At 36.5% G+C, this 21442-nt stretch overlaps 1 protein-coding gene across 5 annotated transcripts in view; it reads left to right on the top strand.

Annotated features, from left to right (window-relative positions):
- The window catches only part of DCLK1 (doublecortin like kinase 1), a 229762-nt gene that overhangs the window by 127676 nt on the left and 80644 nt on the right, over positions 1-21442 (top strand). Inside the window, exon 5 of one of the 5 annotated variants that reach the window (XM_068182018.1) lies at positions 19182-19213. The exons of 3 other annotated variants lie outside the window; for them this stretch is intronic. In XM_068182018.1, the coding sequence (XP_068038119.1) occupies positions 19182-19198 (17 nt within the window). In that variant the 3' untranslated portion in view covers positions 19199-19213. Of the gene's footprint in view, positions 1-11649; positions 11688-19181; positions 19214-21442 lie in introns of those variants that run through there. One more of the 5 variants, XM_068182017.1, reaches the window with a different exon arrangement.

The raw sequence follows: 21442 nt of genomic DNA, 5'->3' as shown, positions 1-21442 counted from the left end.
AGAGGCATATATATTGTCAGTAATGGAAACTCTACAGGGAATGTTTATCAGCAACTCTGTTACTTTTTCAAATGATTATTGCTGTTGTTGGATGTAAGTGATGTTTCCTTTTTAAGGTAAGTAGTCTCCATTAAACTACTGAAAGGTTGTTGTCCCAGGATATTGACATCCCTGTGGGGCGCTTTTGCTTTATCATTGGAAGTTATAACAAGGGCACACCTTCTCCAAACTCTCAAATGAATGGCAACATACCAATTTTCTGTGATGTATGGCAATATCTGTATCTGTGTTTTCATGTTAGCTCTTCATATACTCTTCTGTATATATTTGAATGGGGGAATGAGTATAACTTTGTGATGAAGTTGTTCAAGACAATAGAGTCGTTCAGTAGGAAAACTGTGAACTTTTCTGCTTTCCCTAAGAGGCCAAGCTTCTGAAAAATGCTTTCTGCTTATATGGTAATTTTGGGGAAAAAAAAGTAACCTGTAGATATAATTTGAGAAAGAATGTCCATTATTAATTAGATCATGGTAGTATGTTGGCTATGGCAGAAATTTCAGATGAGCAGTTTCTCTCCTCAAGAGATAACAGTGAAAATTTCTTAGCATAATTACATTATAAGCAAATAATGGATGCTTTCTGAATAAGATTAGAACATAATTCTCCTTTAAATTGTCTCAGAAGTCCCTTAAGAGAAACTGCCTTTCATCTGAACAGTTCCTAATGTTACCTATTCTTCCATAAGTATTCCTAACTTTGGTGGCCGATTTTCACCATGTTTTCCGGAACTTTTCCTGTCCTCCCACACATATATGAAATAGACTTCCTGGACTCACCCATAAGACTTAGGTCTCACATCTTTCTTCATTGGTATTACTCAACTTCCTTCTGGTAATCCTGATGCAGTTAGGTGGATGGGCAATAGAAAATAATCAGTGATTAATATGAGGGGAAAGTAACCTTCTCCTCCTTTTTAAATAACATGCATGAATATGTCTCAAAAATATTTAAAGCTTCTTTCATGTCTTTATCTTCCCTTTGGGAAATAGTTCATGATGCTCTTCTGAGGTCACAATGTTCTTTTTAATGACAATGATGCTTTAAATTTTTTTTTTTTTTTTACTCACGCACTGTGCAAATTCAGGCAAACAGGAGTATTAAATTAAACACTGGCTTTTTGATGTCTCTGTTTTCCATGTGTGGCTCACATGAAACTTTGGAATCTTAGCATCATGGAATAGTTGGAAAGACCTTCAGAGCTCATCTAGTCCAGCCCCCTCTCCCGAATGAGCAGGGATGTCTTCAACTAGATCAGGTTGCTCAGAGTTGCATCCAGCCTGACCATGATTGTTTCCAGGGATGGGGCATCTACCACCTCTCTGGGCAGCCTGTTCCAGGGTTTCACCAGCCTCATTGTAAAAAATGTCTCCCTGTATCTAGTCTAAATCTACCTTCTTTTAAAGTGCTTACATCCTGCCCATATTTCTGTATGGCTCTGTCTAGCCATCTCAATACTTCCTTTTTGTCAAATTCTTCACGACAAAGATTGCACATTTTTATAGGAGTATTCAGCACCTCATAAATGGGAACAACTTCAGCAAACTAGTAAACACCTGTTTCCAGGAGAGCAGGAAGAATGAGAGGAAAAGGGATCCTCAACCTAAAACATGATTTTCAACAGTTCAAGTCCATTCTTCCTACAGCAACATACACTTGCTGTGCATTTATCATTGGAAGTAGCATTGCTGTCAGGCCTCCTGCTTGGAAAATGTTTAGATGCCACATATTATGTGTATTAGAAGTGCCTAATTAGGCGGAATATGATTGCCATCCTTACAAGCCTAGTTGAACTGGCCTAATTTTCTTTAAAGTTGCCTGTGATCTGCAAACCCAGTAATGAAGAAAGAAAAGTGAAATTAAATGAAACAGTAATATGAATCTCCTGGGTATTTCAAAGCCAGAGAGCACTAATTAAAATCTCAGACTTAAATATCTGATCCTTAGGGTATGAAACAGTGCATAAGTTAGCCAGAAAGTGTAACTTCACAGATAAATGGGCAAAATGAAAGCATAATTGTCTGAGGCCAGTTAAATTGGGTGTTAGAAGAATTTTATTTGAATAGATGTTGGTTTATACATCTTAATACATTATTTGTGCTGTTAGATACTTAAGCTGTAAGATGCCAAAAGATTACCAAATGTGGTGCAGCAGTTACTGGTGTTTTTTGTGCACAGTGTTGAAGCTGTGCCTTCTTAGAATGTAACCCCTCACCCAAGGAAAGTGCCCCATCTTCTGGCTCATGTCATCACAGGGCAGAGGATAATTCAAATTGTTTAGAAATGCTGGTGAGACGCCATGGGAGCTTGATGCTCAAGAAATTTTGTGCTAATAATTTTACCCTGTCCTCTTTACCCTCCAAGTTTCTCCAAAGGAATCAATTAGTTCACATACTTTCCTTTACCCTCAGGTTGTAAGCAACTGAGTTGTAGTGCGTGGTCTGTGATAGAGAAGGGCAGAAATAGAAATGGTGTGTGGAAACAGCTAAAATTGGACTATTATGAGATGAGATACACTATAAGGAGAGAACTAAAAATATTTCCTGGATAGACGTACATATGTGTGCATACACAAATGGGAAAAAAACTTTAATCACCAGTATACAGATTCCATTGCTGAGGGGTTTTATTCCTTTAATGATCTATTCGTTTTCACTTCCCTTTTCAAAAGGCTTCTTACAGTTTGGTTTTGTTTTGCTTTCTAAAGATCAGAATTTATTTCTTTACTGTTTAGTATTTGGTAAAATTGTACTAATTTTAAACATCCCATTTTAAAAAGACTATGAAAAAAATTAAATGTTTCAACTAAAAAAAAAGGAAAAACCTCTCCAAATCCAAAACACTATGCAATGGTACTGTACGAATATTAACTAAATCAGTCTCACAAATGTGAGGGAATTCAAACTGTGTTTTACTTCATAGTTATTGGGCTCCCCCAGTGCTTCAGTGTGGCAGTTTCCTCCTTTCTCTGCTGTCCCTTATGGGACAGCAACAAGAGTACGAAACAGTGAACTCCAGGTCACCTTTCCACACTGAAACAAGCATAGCTCCAGACTATCAGAAAAGGGATATTGGAAAGGAAGTTCTGCCTCTCACCTAATAGTTCCAAATGGGAGATGCTTGATGGTGGTAGTACAGCTTGGTATACCCAACCACACAGTCAATGAGCAGAAGCTGTAGAGGAGATGGATCCTCTGTGATGCAGGCAGGATCTTCAGAAAATATCTCTGAATGGTTTGAAGGCTTTTAATAACATGAAAACACTTCTAGGGATTTGTATTTTGACCACACCTTTGTTTTTCTGCAAATCTGAATAAATCAAAGAAAAACTGAACTTTATTAGTGAACATTTTAGGGAATCAGTCTGAGGAAAGTTCCAGTTCTGCTTCCTTCTGGTCTCTTTAACCTGACAAATAGCGCACTTTCCCCTCACCAGTTCTATCTTTTGGGAATCAGTTGAGGACTTTTAAGTTGGTAAAGTCAGTCTGAGGACAGACAGTAAACATGGAAGCTTTCAATCCACAATAAAGTGTTCATGAAGATTTATAGGAACTGATAAACAATGTTTCATAATGGGAGGCATCAAGCAGCTTCAACTGTAGCATTGAGCTGAATGTTCAGTTGAAGTGAACTGTTATGTTCCACTTAATGTAATCTCAATAATGTGTTTTGCAGTAGAAAGGAGTGCTCATGATACCATGTAGGCAACATTGTACACGTGAGTTGTGAAGAAACAAAAGTTGCTGGCACCAAGTATCTTACCTTTTAAATGTGGCAATGTGATAAATATGAGTCAGAGAACAGAATAATTTGGTGTTTCTTTGTACATCTCTTGACGTGTACTTCATCAGTAGTACAAAATTTTAAAATTGCTATTTTATTCTAAAAAATTATTGTAAATAGCGCTACTAATTACCAGAGCAAGAAAATCATTGCCTATTTTACATTGGGATATCAGTAAAGTATGGTGTCTGGAGAATGATGCAAAGGTGCCTTCTAGGACTTCTGCAATCATTAGCCTGAGGGCCAAAGTCCTCACAAAAGTCAGGTGCTTGGAGAATCTTTTATGCCAAAGAATCGGTAAAAATGTTCAAAAATTTTTAATGCATTGTCAAAACCTTGGAGTATGAGCTGGCTTTGGTAAAAATAAGGAAAATAAATACTTGTATTATTAAAATATTTTACCTTTAATGACTTCTTGGAGTGAGGAAAAAAAATTTAGCTTGGTATTGGAACTGTTCAAGAAAATGTCATTTTAAAAGCAAGTTACATTGAGCTAAAAGCATTTGAAAGATGTAGAAATGAGAAGATAAGTTAGAAATGTGCAACTTAGTTATTAAATCTGAGGCCTGAAATAGAATGCAACCCTGGCGTTTGGCTTTCAGCCAATAGATATCTTTGGACTGAAAAAGTAAGTTACATCTGTGCCTCTGCTGAAACTGTCTTTAGTACCCTTTCTTCTCATAATGCCAGTGTACATGTTGCAATATGACAAGTTTGGGACAATGAAAATTAGAAATTACCTCCATGGTGAAAGGAGACTTTTCTAGCACCATGTGACTGCTAATGGTAACTTCAGCAAATATCTGTGGCAACCCAGAGTACTTAAAACACCACAAAAAGTAGTCAAAATGGTGTAATAACAAGAATAACAGTGACAAACTACAGTATAAAATGTGATGCTTGCAGCTTTCTTCACCTGGAAATAGAAAGACTAGTCTTACGCTGCAACTCTTCCTTTGCCAGGACACCACGATTCTTACAGCTGGCACTGGTGGGCTTCCCCTCATGTAATCTCAAATTCTCTGTTTGTTGCCATCTGCTTGTTCTCCAGCTGCAGCCCTAGTGTTGCTTGGGTTATATCCAGCCCCTCAGATGTGATTTGTCAGGGGTTCTTAATTGTCCATTCCTGGCTGGATCACAAAGTGTCCTTTTGGATCATTCTTCTCTTCCACCCTTTTCAGATTCTGCACAGTTTATCACACTTTCCACAGTAACTTCTGCACAGTTGGCTCCTGTATTTTCCCCTCCCTGTTTCTTTTCCTACTCCTTCATTGCCTCAGCTAACCATCACAATACCAAATAAAACCCCTGCCTATTCCTAGGGGATAGGGCAGAGACAGAATAAGCCTCAAAATGTGATAAGATGCTGGTAGACAGTATTTTTGTTTCCTGCTGAGTTAAAGATGTTCTTCAAAATTGTTACTGAGTCGAAGCTTCTGTGTCCTGGGATTTTCTCCTGAATGATGTTTCTTAGAACACTTCATTTTACGATGTTACTGATATTTGAAACAAAAATGTCCTGTGTTCCTTTCTTTTTACTGACAAAAACTATTGTGTTGCAAATGTAAAAATGGAATTACAGTGATATGTATTTATGTTAATGGGAGAAATTATTATAGCAAAGTCTTTCAATGTTTTCTTTTTTTTCCTTCTTGTAAATCAAATCAGATTGTGTCTTTCTTATTTTTTATGCTTTGACTTTGATGGTCTTACATGTTAGGAGTGATCACTAGGATTTCCTGCTTATAATGTTTGTACTGCTTGTTGTACAAGCAAACTCACTGTCAAAAAAAGAAAGCTTGTTTACAAGCTTGGAATATTTGAAGAGGGTGGTATCTAGACACTCTTTCCCTGAAATAAGACTTATTTCAAAATTTTATTTTTATCTCCTGTTCAGAATAAAAAAAAAAAGTAAATAAATCTACATAAGTAAAAAGAACCCTAAAATATCATTGCAGTGATATCTATAATTTATCTGATAAAAAATAGGAAGTCTTATTAGAAGGTTTATGTATGGTCCAGGAGGAATATCATCAGCATGTAATATATATATATGACATATATATTGTCATAATTCCTTCATGGTAACTCAAATTTAAATCAAGATGTTCAAGCTGAAAATGTGCACTGAAGTGTGCATATTAAACATCTGCTGTTTAAAAACAGTCTAAAAATATTTGAAGGGGGAAATAAACTGTGAAAATTCTGCTTTCTGTTTTTTTTATCTCTTAAGACATTTAGCTCAGTAGATTGTATATGCAAAATTCCTGATATACTAAGGCCATTTAATTATGGAAATAATGGAACCTAGGATATGAGATATGGTATTAAAAGAAGGTTATTTGCTAAACCTATCCAGCCAGTTTCTTTTGGGTACTCAACATGATGTACGGGTAGAGACTTACAGAAATTCAAAAGAAATGAGGGGAGAAGTTTTGTAAAAAAAGGTGGAAAAAATGAATAGAACTGGGTTGCTTCTTGGGTTTTTTTATAATAGGCTTTGAGAATAAATTTTCTTTATTGATGCATGTGCTAAAAGACTCTTTTGCTGCAGTCTCTCTGCATTGCTTTCCAAAATTTGAGGGTGAAGGATATAGCTCTGTTTTTCATACTGGTTTACATGAACAAAGGTGCCAAATTACTAGCTTTTTTGATAAGGTAAATTTGCAGAAAAAAAATCACCCAGCTTAGAGAAGTTCAAGCTTCCCTAGTTTGAGTGCAGGGGTTCTCATTACTGTGTGCAGCATGGCTCATCTTCAGGACATGCAGGTGGACAGTTTTTGAGGTGACTCTTGCAGTGTGAATCTAGGTCCTGTATCTGATAACAGCTTAAGCCAATTGGTTTAGTATTCTTTCTCTGTAAGCTGAAAAAGGGGAAAACAGATAAGAGTGTCCCTTGCCTCCTTTGCTGCTTAGTAGGTTGTAGAATAAATCCAGAGAAGTGAAATATAAGGCTTTTTCTTTATGTAGGTGTTCTCCATTTCTATAGTACCAATACAGTAAAATCACCACATATTTTCCCACCCCCTACGTACTTAAAGAAAAAATAGCTTGTGCCTGAGATGTAAAATTAATCTTGTGGAGATCAGCAGCATGTTGCTTTCCTCAAATTCTATTGCTTCCATAGAGATTCATTTTCCATATCAAATTGCTAGGAGAGCCATAAAACATTTACATAGCTATGTCTGTAGAAATCTTTTGTTGGATACAATTGAGTCCAGATAAAGAAGATCCGCAGTTAACTTTGCAGTCTGGATCTATGCAAAATTAAAAAAAAACAAACTGTACAGCCATGGTAATATCTAAAATTAATGCTGTAGAACTTTCTGTATTATTTAAACTAACTTTCAGATTACAATGAAATTAATTGCTCATTTGCCAGAATAATGAAAAGAAATGCATTGTATTAAACCTAGGATGGATATAGAGTTCTATTGATATAAAAAGCTTTCTTACCAAGCTGAACTGGAGAAACAATGCACGTCACTTGCATAACCTCTGCAGGTGTTAATCAGCTGCTTTATAATCTCAACGGTGTAAATTTGCAAAAGAAAATGTAGCATGTACCCGCTTGAAATACCTAAACATATCAAAAATTGTGCAGAAATAGACAAAGATTACAGATCAGACAAAATTCTTTACAATGTCCTTTGAACTACAGTCCATCAACAAAAGCCTTGCCTTTTCACCGAAGGAGAGGAAGTGCCAAGGATCTCCATGTTGCCGTGACAATTGGCTGCTCTGTACTTCACCAGGACTCTGGTGTCTGTGGTGGAACTTTGCACATCTGAGTGATGCATGTACATTTCTGTCCTGAAGAAGTACAGTTCTCCATTTGATTCCTTGAGTTCCTCCTGTCCTGGCTCCCATGCAGTAACCTCTCCTGTCTTAAGAGAAGCTTAATATTTCCTGTGAATTTTCTTCAAACAAAGAGTCCATTATTTAATCCAGTGCACCCAGATGGTCTAGCTGGACTCTGGGAAAGGGTGGGGGGTTGCAGAGGAAGTCAGAAACAGTAAAACTTTCATAAATGGCTGTTCTTTTGTTATGTCTTTTGAAAATGGAGTAGTGCCCGCTGTGTTCCGTAAACACGTGTGTTGCATTAGGTACAAGCCAATGCATTTCATTCAAGCACATCTAAATATTAGGGGGGAAAGCAGCATGAAGTTATGGTTGCAGGGAAGATTTATGGGAAAGAAGAAAGAGTTCTGCCTAGTTCAGTGAGTAATAACTTGATTGGTAGACATTTATAGGGTAATGTTAAAAGAGCAAACAAATGTAAGTCATTTAATTAGGAAATTGAGAAAAAAAAAACAAGAATAAGAAAGGAGAAACTGAAGTAGATATGTACAGCAACAGCTATAAAAGTGTCTGTTGAGTTGCTCTTCATAATGAAGAATGGGGAACACAGCATCTGATTCACACAAGGTTTCTCTCAAGTTGCAGATCACAATAGTTATGCCAGTGTAAAACTGGGAATTATGTATCTGTGTGTGTCTGGCATGCTTTGTGTGGAAGTTCTGAGTAGATGTTTGTAATAATTTGTCATTAGTGGATGTATAACCCTTCCTCATAAAATTACTATGCTATCCTGGCCCACCATGAATGAAAATAAAACGTATCAGTCAATGTATGTGTGTATGCTACCACATTAATAATAATTTGCAGGATGATAGGGATTTTTTTGGCTGCCTGATTCAATATGGGAAGTCAGTGAGATTGTAAATCATGGAATAGATTATCTTTTATCTTAAAAAAGAGTGAAAACACTGCTGTTAGATTTATGTGAATGAACATATGCTTTTGCACCTAGCTGTTCTGAAAGCAAATCAGTAAAAGAGCTCTCCATACTGATGCATTTGAGTTTTTGGAACAATAGATAAAAGAGTGTTTATACTTTTAGGGATTCTTCTTTTTTTTTTTTTTTTTAATCATGTGATTAAATAAATAGATTATGTTATTACCCTTTAAATTTCTTTTTTAAAAGTCTAAATTATTTGCTTTGTTGACTTCAAGGTTTGTGTATGCAAGCAATTTCAGTAGCTTGAAAAGTAATCACCCGTCAGCTCACATGTATAAATTGTGCATGTGCACATAATTAAATTTTCTATTGTAGGCTCAGCTAAGCCATGTTGCATTAAGTCACTTTTACTATGCATATATGCAGATAGTGGCTCTGACTCAGCTGACACTCAGCAACTGGGTAAGCTGCAGTAAGCTGGTTACCTGCTTGAGTACCTTTTCTCTTTGTAAATTTTTGTTTTAAAACAGATATAATGAATTTTCTCATTTCTTTTGCTTTTTAAAAATACCTTTTCTATTTTGGCTAGGCATGGATCCAGTTTTTGGTGAGGTAGGATCAGCCAGGTTCTGCACATTCACTTGGGGCCACAAAGTATGAGAGGTTACTAAGAACTGTGTCCACAGCTGTGGCTCATACTGCTGTGAAAAGAGAAGTCAAAAGTCCTTCTCTGTTAGAGGCACCAGGAGAAAGAGCACTCATCAGTGAGCTCAGCACAGACCAGCACTGTGGAGCCACGAAACAATCTCCTGCCCACATGGGAGTCTGCAGGAAAGGGTGGGAGGTTGACAGCTTTTTGGATCTGGCCCCATTTCATCTTAATCTGCTCTGGCTCCTGATCTTTTCAAAGTCTCCCCATTGTGCATGTGATTTCTGCTAAACATGCAGAGAAATTTTTAAGATCAAGACCATATGATATAGTAAGATTAATCTACCCTTTGGCCTTCACCTCTCCCTCCCAGTGGGGGAGAGGTTTGGTTCTGCTAATTTGTCATGTTACTTTTTTTTCTTCTTCTTCTGCCATCATTTTTTTTTCTCCTTATGGTTCACCTAAACTGGGGACTTTTAGCCAAACACTTTCAGCCTATAATGAAGATAAATAGATTTCTTCATGTCCATTATATGAATTTTGAAGACATCTTTGTTTATTTCACCCAGTTTTAATACGGAGAATTTGTAACTCATTTGTAGAATGTAAGTGTTTTTTCACTTGTGTTGTATATTGTGGCTGAGTGAATCCCTGTAGGTCTGTGGAGCAGATGTGTTAGCACAGGCAGTAGAACAGCTTCATTCCTTCCCTTGTCTTCTGCAATGCAGTCAAATTCCGAATTGTTATGATATGCATTAATTAAATATGAATAAATAAAATATCACCAGATAATGAAGCTGCAGTTCCCTCTGTCATATTAAATCATTGATGAGGTGCCTGTGAGTAAGAACTGTGGCTGATGAAGTCTCCTGCCTCAAACTCTGATTGGTTTTGGGAGCATTTGTGTAAATTTTTCCATCATCCTTGCATCAATAGCCAGAAAAAAATCTTTTGCCTTAATAAAAAATATATGGATCATGTTATCCTCCTGCCTCATCAAGCCATTCCTTTCATGCCTTCTGACATCTAAATAGTAACTGAAAGTGGGCCAGTTTTGCAGATAACTGTGTAGTTCAACTGTTACCTTGTTATGTATCAGTATGTAATTTGCAAGCTTGTTAGAATAAGGAGTTAGGTTTTTAGGAATAGATGCCAAATACTTCTATTACCTGTTTCTGTTTTTATAGTCATATTTTACCCTATAAAATTACTAATTTTGGTGAAGGAATGGAGGAAATAATGAACAAAATAAAAATACTTGTTTGCAGTTTCTGTTTCAAAGCAGCCCAGATATTAATCCAGCTATTCTAGATTCTAGAGATCCTACTCTGCTGGAAGTAAGATATGAATTCAGTAATCATACTCTTCTGAAAATGCCTTCTGTCCCCATAATGGCTTTTGACCCATTTGAAACGTTACTTCTGCATTCATATCTATTACTTTTGTATTCTATAAATATCTCAGATTTGTAGTAGTTAATTTCAGACTCTGCAGTTTGCACTACATTCCTCTCACGTGTGAGATGTACACAGATTATTTTATTTATATGTTGTGAGAAAGCAGATATTTGGTTTCATCAGGTGTGAGTATTAGGGAAAGGAGCTCTTCTTCAAACAGTAAGGCAATTTTCTCATGAGACTGGTGACTTTAAAAGATGCTGTTTATTTGAAACAGTTCAGGCAGCTGGAATCCGATTGCCCTTCTTCAGCTGTTCCTGCTGATCACTTAATTTGTATAGCTCAGTCCATCAAGTGTTTCTTGCTCCTGGCTGTAGTCCATAACTGCAGTGGAAACGCCATTGCCTAGTCATGGTCCACAAAGTGATGAGTTGAGACTGAGCAGTCAGAGTACTTGAGGGTTTGATTTACTATGTTCTGTGGTGTTTTATCACTGAATTTGCACTGGCTTACAATACACGTATCTTTTTCCCAATATTTCTTAATTTTTATTTTTTTTTCCCTCAAAGCACTATCTCTAGTCCTCTGCTTTTATATGTTTAATGAACTGGACCTTCTGTCACTAAAAGATAGCATGGAGTAATAATAATTAGGAGAGAAATTTTCCAGGGGCTGATTATTTACTATCCATACCTTCACAGAATTCCTGTTAATTCTAGAAGTGCCCAAGTGAGATTTAAATAAAACTTCTCACACAGCCCAGTAGGCTGTTGCAGGAGCACAGGCTGCAAGTTGGGATATGCTGATTTACCCTTCTGAGCTCCATTGTCACAAAGCTAGGTTGGTGCCATTACTCAAGTTAATTGTATGATAATACCTCCAGATCTTTATGCTGCAGATATAGAGTAAACGTGCCTCATCAAAAAATCTCCATTTGTTCATCACATTCTTTCAGCACAGGAAAACATGCCTGATCTACACAGCAGAGTTTTGGCATCCAGAATTACCTTTTATCTCCACAGTTTTGCATGCAGGCACATGTTAATGTGGAGTAAGCAAACAAAGCCCAGCTTGTGGCACCTAAGTAGAACCACATGCCAAAAATCTCAGCCAGCAACACAGCTGCCAGCAAATCCTCAGTGTGCACACGTCCCAGGATCAATGTCAGCAGCTGCGAGCCCAACAACATTTCTGGCAGTGATGTTTTCCAGTTTAGGCCTTGCCACGCTTTATATCTCTTGCCCATCTGTTTGTTTTGCCTTGTGTTACATCATCTCGATTGCAATAGTTAAATTATAAAATCATCGGGGGATCATACAGAGAGGGAAGCTGCCTTGTTCAGGTTGCCTCAGAGAGAGCTTTCTATTCATAGACGTTAGTGTCAGAGAAAGTGTAGAGGCATTTTTGTGGGAGGAACAGACATATGGGAGGCTGGGACTGACACACAAAACCATGGGGAGGTTAGAAGCAAATTGGAAAGTTAAGGCAAGGATATGTTGTCTCAGTATTTCTACATTTTGGGTATGAATTGGATTTGTGATGTCCTTGAAGAGATTCTTGTTTCAGACACTGGAAGAATGGAAGTTAGGAGTTCTAGGGACTATTGTATCGTTGTTATTGTTGTCTATATCAGTATTTTGTGACTTTGAACAACATTGTTATCTGTATGCTTAAGTAGGTGATAAGAAGTCACATTCTCTCTTAGAATATCTAGAGGAAGGTAAGTAGGTCCTGTGAATAAATCTGGTTTTAAAGTTAACTTTTGGGTTCAACTGTGTTAGGAATTCTCTATATTTACTTTTTTTTTCTATTCCTGTAAAAAAAAAAAGGTATGTTTTAATGACTTTTCAAAGGAAATTAAGTAGCTTTTTGAAAATATTTGTAGATAAGTTAGCATAAGGTCTTTAGTGAGAGTTGTTCATTATCTATTCAGAAACAGCTTCAGAGTGTTGCATCCTTTCCAAAACTATGAATACTTTTAAGTATGGAATAATCTCAAAATTCTAAATGAATGTTTTAAAGAAGCAAGACATATCTGAGAAAGACATAAAGACATATCTGAAAAGATTGTGAGGGATTCACAAAGAATAACATGGCAGAATTTGTTAATTATTCGTTGATCTTTCATACTTGCTACACAACTTCAAAAGCAGCCCAATATTTTGTCAGTTCACATGACAGCCCTCTTCAGACACTTAGTAGGATATCAACTTTGTTCAAAAAATTGGAAATTGATAGGGTGTCACATTTGCAAACTTTATCAATCGTAGTAATGGCTTTCATTTCATGGAAGAAGATCAACTCAAACTGGATTTATCTAATATCAGCTAAGTTTGTACAACTCAGTAGTGAAATAGGTTACAAAAAAGGTTACAAAAAATAGTTCTGTACACAACGACCCACTGAAATGCTAGACACTATCATAAATGATACCTATAACTTTTTAGGTAAAGTGTAAAGCATTGCTTTCAACAATAACCTGAGGAATGTATATAAATATAGTCTTTTGATCCATAGTTAGCACTCCTCCTGTATTCCCTGCCTACACACTTCTTGTTGATTATCATTTAAGCACTGGCTGAATATTTACCTCTGATCCTTGCTTCACATGGTTACAGTCCAGAGTGCTTCAGAAAGTTATGTAGGCTAATGTGGTTTTGATTGGTTGGCTTTTTTTCTCTCATTTTCTCTCTTTTATTATTTTTTTATTTTAATTACAGCTTTTCTTGAACTACATGGAATGTGTGAGCTTTTCTGTTTTCATCTAGGTCTTTTTATCTGGACTTGTCTGTGAGCTTAAGAATGAATGATGTAGTTCAAGAGCAGATTGAGTTGTGGGAAATGTAGATAGAGACATCATGCCTTTTCATCAACCCTAGCCTTACAAAATCAGTTTAGATCTGTCCAATGAAACTACAAAAGCATCTAATCCATGAAGCCAGTAAGAAATGTCTTCTTTCAGTCCGAAGTTTTGTCATCTCGTTGGTTTGGAGGAAATGTACATATATCTCAATGGTATGAGACATTATTAGCCAACCAGGCTCTGAATTGTCTCTGAATGAGAAGGTCTGTTTTCTGGAGATACCAGTTCTGTTAATGTCCTACTGAGAAAAATTCTAAAAGTTAATCATTCTGGCTTTTGAAGACAAAATATTTATATCTCAGTGGTCTCCCCACTAAGGAAATGATAATGATTTTAATTCACCCATTAAGCAATCACTTTTCCCTCGCTAAAATGTTCTTTGACTTTCACTCAGTTTTACATACAGTTAGAGAATATTTACCCCCTTTTACTTATCTTTCAGCTGCATTCAGGTAGAAGTGCTGACAGTGAAAAAATTTTGGAGTACCTTTTATGAGTCATACTAGGAAGACTTAATCAAAAGAATCATGGGAGGGATCTGAGAGGTTCCATGGGAGGACCTGCCTTACCTAAATTGACTTTTTAGGTTTCTGGCTAACATGTGTGTGTGCATTTGTAGTTAGGGAAATTCAAGAAGTCCTCCACATCATTTGTTCCAGTATTTCCTTATCCTTGCAGTTGAAAACAGGTTTTCTCATGTCTGAATTAATCTACCTTTTGGAAGCTTAAGATCACTCTGCTTTGTTGTATTTGTAATAAAACTAATAGCAGGAATTTAGTTTTTCTTCATTTTGGCAGTCTTATTAAGTACTGAAGGCTGCTGTTTTGTCTCATCACTTCTTTTCTGAAAATAAAGATCCCATTTATATTAGCTCTCCTTCAGTAGTCATATTTCCCATGTTGTAATATTCCTTAGTTTTCTCTTAATCCTCTGAAGGTGAAATCCTCATGTTTATAAATGGGAAGCACAAAAGTGGATTTGTTGTGTTAGCTAACACTGCAGTAGCCCAGGGGATTAAGTCAGATGTCCTCCACAGAGGTGATACCCTCAGCCAGAGGGATGATTCCATTTTCTGTAGTAGTTTACTTCAAATTCAGCATGTGATCCACTGCAAAACTTAAGACCCTCTTTGCAGAGCTGCTGTTTTGTGTCTAAGCAACTGACTCTTGTAGCGATGGCTTCAACCTTTATTGTGTTGCTTATTCTTTTGTGGTTCTAGTACCTTGGTCTGGTTTAATTTTATCTGTTTTTTCTGATGACTTTGCAGACTTCAGATGTATACTGTTCTGCAGTGCCTACAGCTATACCTATGGTAGTGTCATCTACAGATTTAAAATTCATTTAAATCATTGTATTAATTGCATATTAAAACAAGTAAATGTGGACCAGGATTAGAAACAAAACTCTGGTGAGTTTCTCTGCTCATTGTCTCCTAGTCTGACAGTAAACTACCCAAGTAACTATTGGTTAGCTTTTCCAATGCCCATGTTAAAAGCAATGTCTACAGATGGTATTTTCTTGAATCGCAGCTCGAGTTTCAAAGTTCTGAGCAGAAAGCCTTATAATCTCTACTGTTTCTCCTGTTATCCTTTATAGGAAGACTACTTTGGCACAATTTATTCTTGACAAAACCCTTTTGACTATTGTATATAATTTTAATGTCTTTTAAGCTTCAAGTATTTTGTTTCCTTTATTGCTTTGTATTGTGGAAACAAAGAGGGGCTGAGCTTGAAAGGGATGTCTAAAGGTCATCTGGTGTGGGTGCCCAGGATCATGTCTAGATGGCTTTTGAGTATACCCAAGGCTGGAGGCTCCACCATCTTTCTGGGAAACATGTGCCAGTGCTTGGTCCCTTCAAAGACAAAAGATGTTTTCTTCTGTAGAGAGGGAATCTCCTGTGTTTCCGTTTGTGCCCATTGCTTCTTGTCTTGCCACAACCAGAAGGAAAGGATCTTGCTCTGTCTTCTTTATACTCTCCCTTTGGATAACTTCTCTCAATAATCTCAAATAAGGGTGTCTTTTCTCTAACTCCCAGTTTTCTGTTGTGTCCTAGTTTTAAAGATAGACATTTGCTTTGACTTTCTCTCTGGGATCTTTGTCCTTCAAAATTCTCATAAAATAGTGTTTGGTAGCTAAGGGTTCATCTTAGGTGTATCTCTAAATATTTTTCTTATCTTGCTAATTTGAAAATGTTATCTAAAAACGCTCTCTGACTTACTCTCTTCTTAGTGTATCTTGTCTTCTAGTCTCACTATTGTGAGTTATCTGCCTGATTGTAATTTGTCTTTTTAATGATCATTCAAATAACAAAACTCCTGACAACTATTGGCTTCTCATATTCATCTGTTTTTTATGGATATTTTATATTTGTAGATCCCTAGTTTTGTGCAAGACTCCTTGCTAATCCAACTAAATAGCTGTGTAAGCCATGGGAATTTGATTTGTGTTTAACTGTTATGACTATAATCTTTATCCCAATATTGTCTAATTCATTTCTTTGACCAAAAAAAAAAGGCCTTTAAAACTTAATACCTCATAATAAAGTTGTTAGTCTAACAAGTGCATTATAAGTAGGCAGATTTAATTGAAAAAAAATCAAAGCAGAAGTAAGTCGGGCAGTTTAAATACATATTTTGTTGCTCACCACAAATCAGTTACACAGAAAAATCTGTAACTTCAGGAGACCTTGCTAAATTCTATTAAAAGTTAACTGTTTAGAATGGATATTTCTCATAATACCTTTAGCTGATACTTTCCATGTTAACATGATATTTTGCGAATGAGGGTTTATATTTGTAACTGTGAAATGGCTTGAGCTTGTAAACTACCAAAAAGTAATTTGAAATAGTAAACAATTGAAAACAAGTTATACTCTTCAGACAGAAAGTAGTAATACCAGAACACCAGAATTTGTTGGACTGCAGCACTGACGCTTCTCTTAGACCGTAATTGAAAAACATATGATAGAATGCCTGTGTACTTGGTGCTTAGGATGATGTTAATATTTATCATATGGATTGGATAGGAGGTCCAGTTATTCTCAAAGTAATGAACAGAATTATCTTAATGGGTAATGGGACAAATATTACCTCTTTGTGATGAAAAGGAAAGCAAGCCATTGATTTTGATGAACAGAATAGATGAGAACTAATTAATTTGTATGATTCTCTCATTTCATCTCCAGTTGAATGAATAAAACAACACAAAGAAAATTTCCATCCAAACTGTGCAGATAAAGTAAGGCACTTCAGTGTTGAATTTTTCCTGTGGCTTCAGCAGTATTTTTTGAGAGATGTCTGTTGATATACTATATGCCCAGTAAACAAGCTTTTGTCACTGAAAGAAAAGGAAATCCATAAGTAAAGGCATGTCACATTTCTTTGTTCCATGAAGAATAATGCTAAGGATGTAAATAAAAATAGTACAGGTGGTTGCAGTTGTAATTAGTTGTGCCATCCTAAACATTTCCAGTTAAAAGTAGCTTTGTGATATTTTGGTCACTGCAGCTAACGTGGTACATCTGCAGAGGTGTAAGGAAAGGGTGCTGAATACAAGGGCAAACTAATGAACATTTGTATCAGCAATGGAACATCTTGGCTAAAGTATATTGAGCAAACAGTGATAATTAAAATCTCTGGGAGTAGAACAGAGTGTGGCAAGATATGCAAGACATGTCAAAGAGAACATGTACAAAGGGTATGTTTTAGCTAATGACAAAATTCTTATTTCAACTCAGTCTTCAGATATCTTAAAATAGTTTCTGATAGTTCAGTTTAAATATTTTACCCATGCAAGTTCATTCACATTCAGTCAGAAGTATTTCAGATTCACTTGGACAAGCAGGTTTTGAAGTAGTCTTTTAGTTTTTTCTGCCTACAAATGCAGAGCTTGAAAATAATTAGATATTGTGCCTCATCAGAAAAGCTGTTGCAGTGATGAAAAATGTTTTTTCAGTCCTTTTTTTCCACTGCTGTGGGCTGGAATCTTTCATGATAGCAGATTTCTTTTTTGATGTAAAGCAAGATTTAACATAATGTTGTTTTTATAGACAAAATATTAATGTGGAGGTTTGTGTGAGATTAATCTGACAAAAAGGTTAGGACTTGGAGAAGGTGGGGAGATAAAATCTACTTACACACAGTAAAGTTACAAAATGCAGCAAAATCCTGTGTTAATGTTTGTATTAAGTAACAAAGCCTGTAGCCAGGCCAGAGATACTGTTTCTAATTAGGGTATTTTCACCAAAACTGAAAACCTATAATTTGTATCTGATAATTCATGAGTGAGATTCATCTTTTCTAACTTACAGATTCCTAAGATAGGTCATAAAAATGAGCGTTGAAAAATGTTCCATTGACTGTAGAAGGACTGTGGTCCTTCTATAGTTCATAGTTTATCATATTTTTAGCTATCTAGTATTAGATGAGTTCTATCCTCCCAACAGTGTCCTTAAGACAGGAACATGTTTGGAAAAAAATAATAAATACTTGAAGCAACATTTTGATTTATATGTAAATGTTTACCTCTTCTGGTAAATATTTAGACTGGTGAATTTAGAAACATTTGAATTCAGAATCTGAAGATTATACATTAGAGCAGAATGAGATATTATTGATAAAATGTGAATTCACAAATGCATTCCTTATTTCTATCTTAATGAGGTATTTTTGGAGTAGTGCATACATCTGAAAGCATTCTTAGCTTGGGTGAAGTGATTTGTGTTACTAAGACCTTTCAAGAGTCTCTATTTTCTTGATGTGTAATAAGGCATAGATGGCTTTAATAGTTTGTGTTTTATATTATATACTTACCCCAGTTTCAGAATTGGAGAATGATTTTTCACATGAAAGAAAATCTAGCTGTTTCTGTATTTTATACCTCAATCAAAGTATATTTCTTTCCAAAAAAAACCACAAGAGATTTAGGTAATTGCTTCCACAAGTATTTGGCACACAGAAAAATAGAATTCCTAATTTTTATCATGTGTGGAAGACCAATTACTGGTAAGAAATCAAATCAGAAGATCTAATGTCTCAAAACCTCATGCATTTACAGTGACATCGAGCTTAGTGCATGGGATAAACTTCAGGATTTTGCATTCTATGCATACATTGCTGTCCACCCGCATCTGCAATGTGTTCAGGAACACATTAAACAGGAAGATGTGCAGAAAAAAATTGAAGCAGGCACAACCGTGACGATAGAAGCTTTGAAATTACTTAAACGTCTGTGAAACACTCTATATCCCTTTTCATTTTTGGAAACTGCATGATATTTACCCTTTTGAACATGTTGTAATTTCAAGTCATAGCTGCCAGTGATTGATCAGTTGTGTAGGGTGAATTGCAGTGTGTATCAATGCCACTAGACAGGAGGCTATTGCTGAAGAGAGTGAAACTTAGTTCTGCAAACAGGAGATTACTGGCATTAATTGAAGGCATGAATACAGCTGAAAAGTAAAATCTTATTAGCTGCATTAAGAATTAGCAGCATGGGACAAATTACCATTAACATTAAAAACTAAAATTGATACTACATTTGGGGTAATGATCCACTGATTGGCCTGAGGACTTTGCTGGTGACGCTAATGTCTTTAAGCAGTGGTAAAAGGCAGCAGCCTGAGGCTTACAGTGAAGTGGCTTACCAACAACCACAGACAGCCCTGATCCTCCCCTCTTGCTTATCTGCAGGATACAGCTGTTGCTGAAACCAAGTTAAATGTTCTCTTCTTAGAGAACCAGATTGGCAGGGATACTGAAAGTATAAAATCTATTCCCTACACACAGACCTCAAAGAAAAGCAAAACACAGCAGAGAGTGATATTTTTGCCCAGAAAGAACTCATGAAGGCCATACAGTCAGCTTCTTAGTTGCTGACAAGTAAGCCTTTTTGATCTCCTGGTAGTTTAAATAACTTTTCACAGTCTTCTCTAGAAGCATATTAAGCTTTTTCATTTTATGATACATTTATTGCAGATTAGTTACTCTCTGCTGCTTTTTTGCCATTGTAAACTCTAATGACCGTAGAAGCTAATGTAACATTTTGGAAATGAAACATCATGGGGCTGGAGACTGCAGGCATTGTGATTCCGTGTGTTAGCATCCTTTATGTACCTCATGCTTACCTCACTTTATCCATTTGGCAACAGGAAGAGTCAAGAGCTCACAAGTATGTATGTTGTGCTTCCCCCCTGATTCTGACAGTTCCTACTGCTCATTGACACCACTTTAAAATCTCAGTAACTCTGTTTTTCTTATCTTGTCCCAACAGTCTTAATTATGTCAGATTGTAGCCTTGGGGTATTTTCTCTTTTTTTCCTCAGCCTTATTGTTAATGTCCAATAAAGGCCTCAGAACTCTGGTAATATTGCATGCAATAAAGGAACTGCAGTGTTACATTTTTAGCCTAGCTGCTGTTAGTCTGTACTTCTCTCTCCTACTTTATAGCTTTGTTATGTTGCTATACAATAGAACATCTTATTGCAATATGTTTTCTCTGGAAAAGCATTCTTATTTATATAATATTTTGAGTTGGAAGACAATAAATTCTGTAAAGTTCAAACTGTAAAGTTGACCTTCTTTTGTCTTGCGTTACCATGGGTGTCATCATTTTGTTCCTTTAATCTCAGTCAGTCAATGGTGGGAGGAAGAACTGGGGTTTCATGAAACATTTCTTTCCTTACTGAACATAATGTAGAAAAACTTGGTGTTTCTTCTTGTCTGGGAATGCCATGCCCACATGAGTGAGAAAGGCAGTCGTCTCTTCTGACAGGAGTTCAGATCTATTTCTGATACAGTTTTGGCATCAGAAAACTGGGGGGAAAACTCTTCTGTTTCATTACTTGCAAAGGACCTGTTGTATAGTAATCCAGATACTGTTAATGAGGAGAAGGTATGCATTTATTTGCTCACCAGTTTAGATTCTGTGTAGAAAACACAGTTTCAATAAAACATGCATTTTTGTTCTGTTTTTTCTATACAGACAGAGCTCTCCTACAGCAACAGGCAAATTATGGTAATGTCTTAGAGGAACAAGCAGTGGTTGTGTGGTTACTGTGTGGGATCTTTGCCTGCAGTAAAATTTTACTTTACAAACTAAATGTGACAACAGAATCACATGCATAAACTGTTCCTGGGAGCTGCGACCTATTTAAAACAAGCAGCCTTGTTGTATTCTACCCATGACTGGAAATCCTTTTAGACTCTGGAAGTAGTTTTGACCTAGTCTTTGAAAGCATGAGTTTCTTGAGCCTGCTGTGTGCAGCACTGAAGGCTTTATACTACATGGCTCTCCACAGGCAAAACCATAGCCCATGTTCTTTAAGAATAAACTTGTAAACCCACAGGAAACATGACTCTTGACAAGTTTACCTTCAAGAGAATATATACTCATTTGAACTGTGACTTTTTAAAATTTCACAACCTGTGAATTATTTTTGAGAGGAACAAGAAAATTGTGCCAAAGAAGTTGATAATTGAGCTCAAAAGGGTTTATACAAATAGAAAAATAGGAAAAACAGACAGTATTTCTGTGTCGTAGACTAAATAGGGCTCAGTAGAGACAGGGAACTAACTGCTTAGCACGTGAGGCCACATCTGGAATACTGTGTCTAGTTTAAAGCCCCCCCAGTTCAAAGGAGATACCATTAAACTGGAGGCAATTAGAGAAGGACCATCATAATGGGGGTAGCTGGAGCTCTTGCTGTATGAGGAGGGGCTGATGGAGCTGGAGTTTTTCAGCGTGGAAAAGGAAATTGCTTCAGGGGTACCTGCCAGTAGCCTCCAATGTCAATGAGGCAGCATCTCTTATCCATCAAGGTGGTGGAGTCAGGCTCTTGAAAGTAATGCTTGGTAAGAGGGTGAGTCGTGATAGATATAAATTGAAACAAAAATTTTAGACTGGATATAAAGAAAAATGTCTGAGATGTCAGCCTCATTGAAGTCCTGGTAGA

The sequence above is a fragment of the Anomalospiza imberbis genome, chromosome 2, assembly GCF_031753505.1.
Source record: "Anomalospiza imberbis isolate Cuckoo-Finch-1a 21T00152 chromosome 2, ASM3175350v1, whole genome shotgun sequence".
NCBI classification, from domain to species: Eukaryota; Metazoa; Chordata; class Aves; order Passeriformes; family Viduidae; genus Anomalospiza; species Anomalospiza imberbis.
The sequence above is the reverse complement of the archived record's forward strand: the minus strand, read 5'-3'. Positions and strand labels throughout refer to the sequence as shown.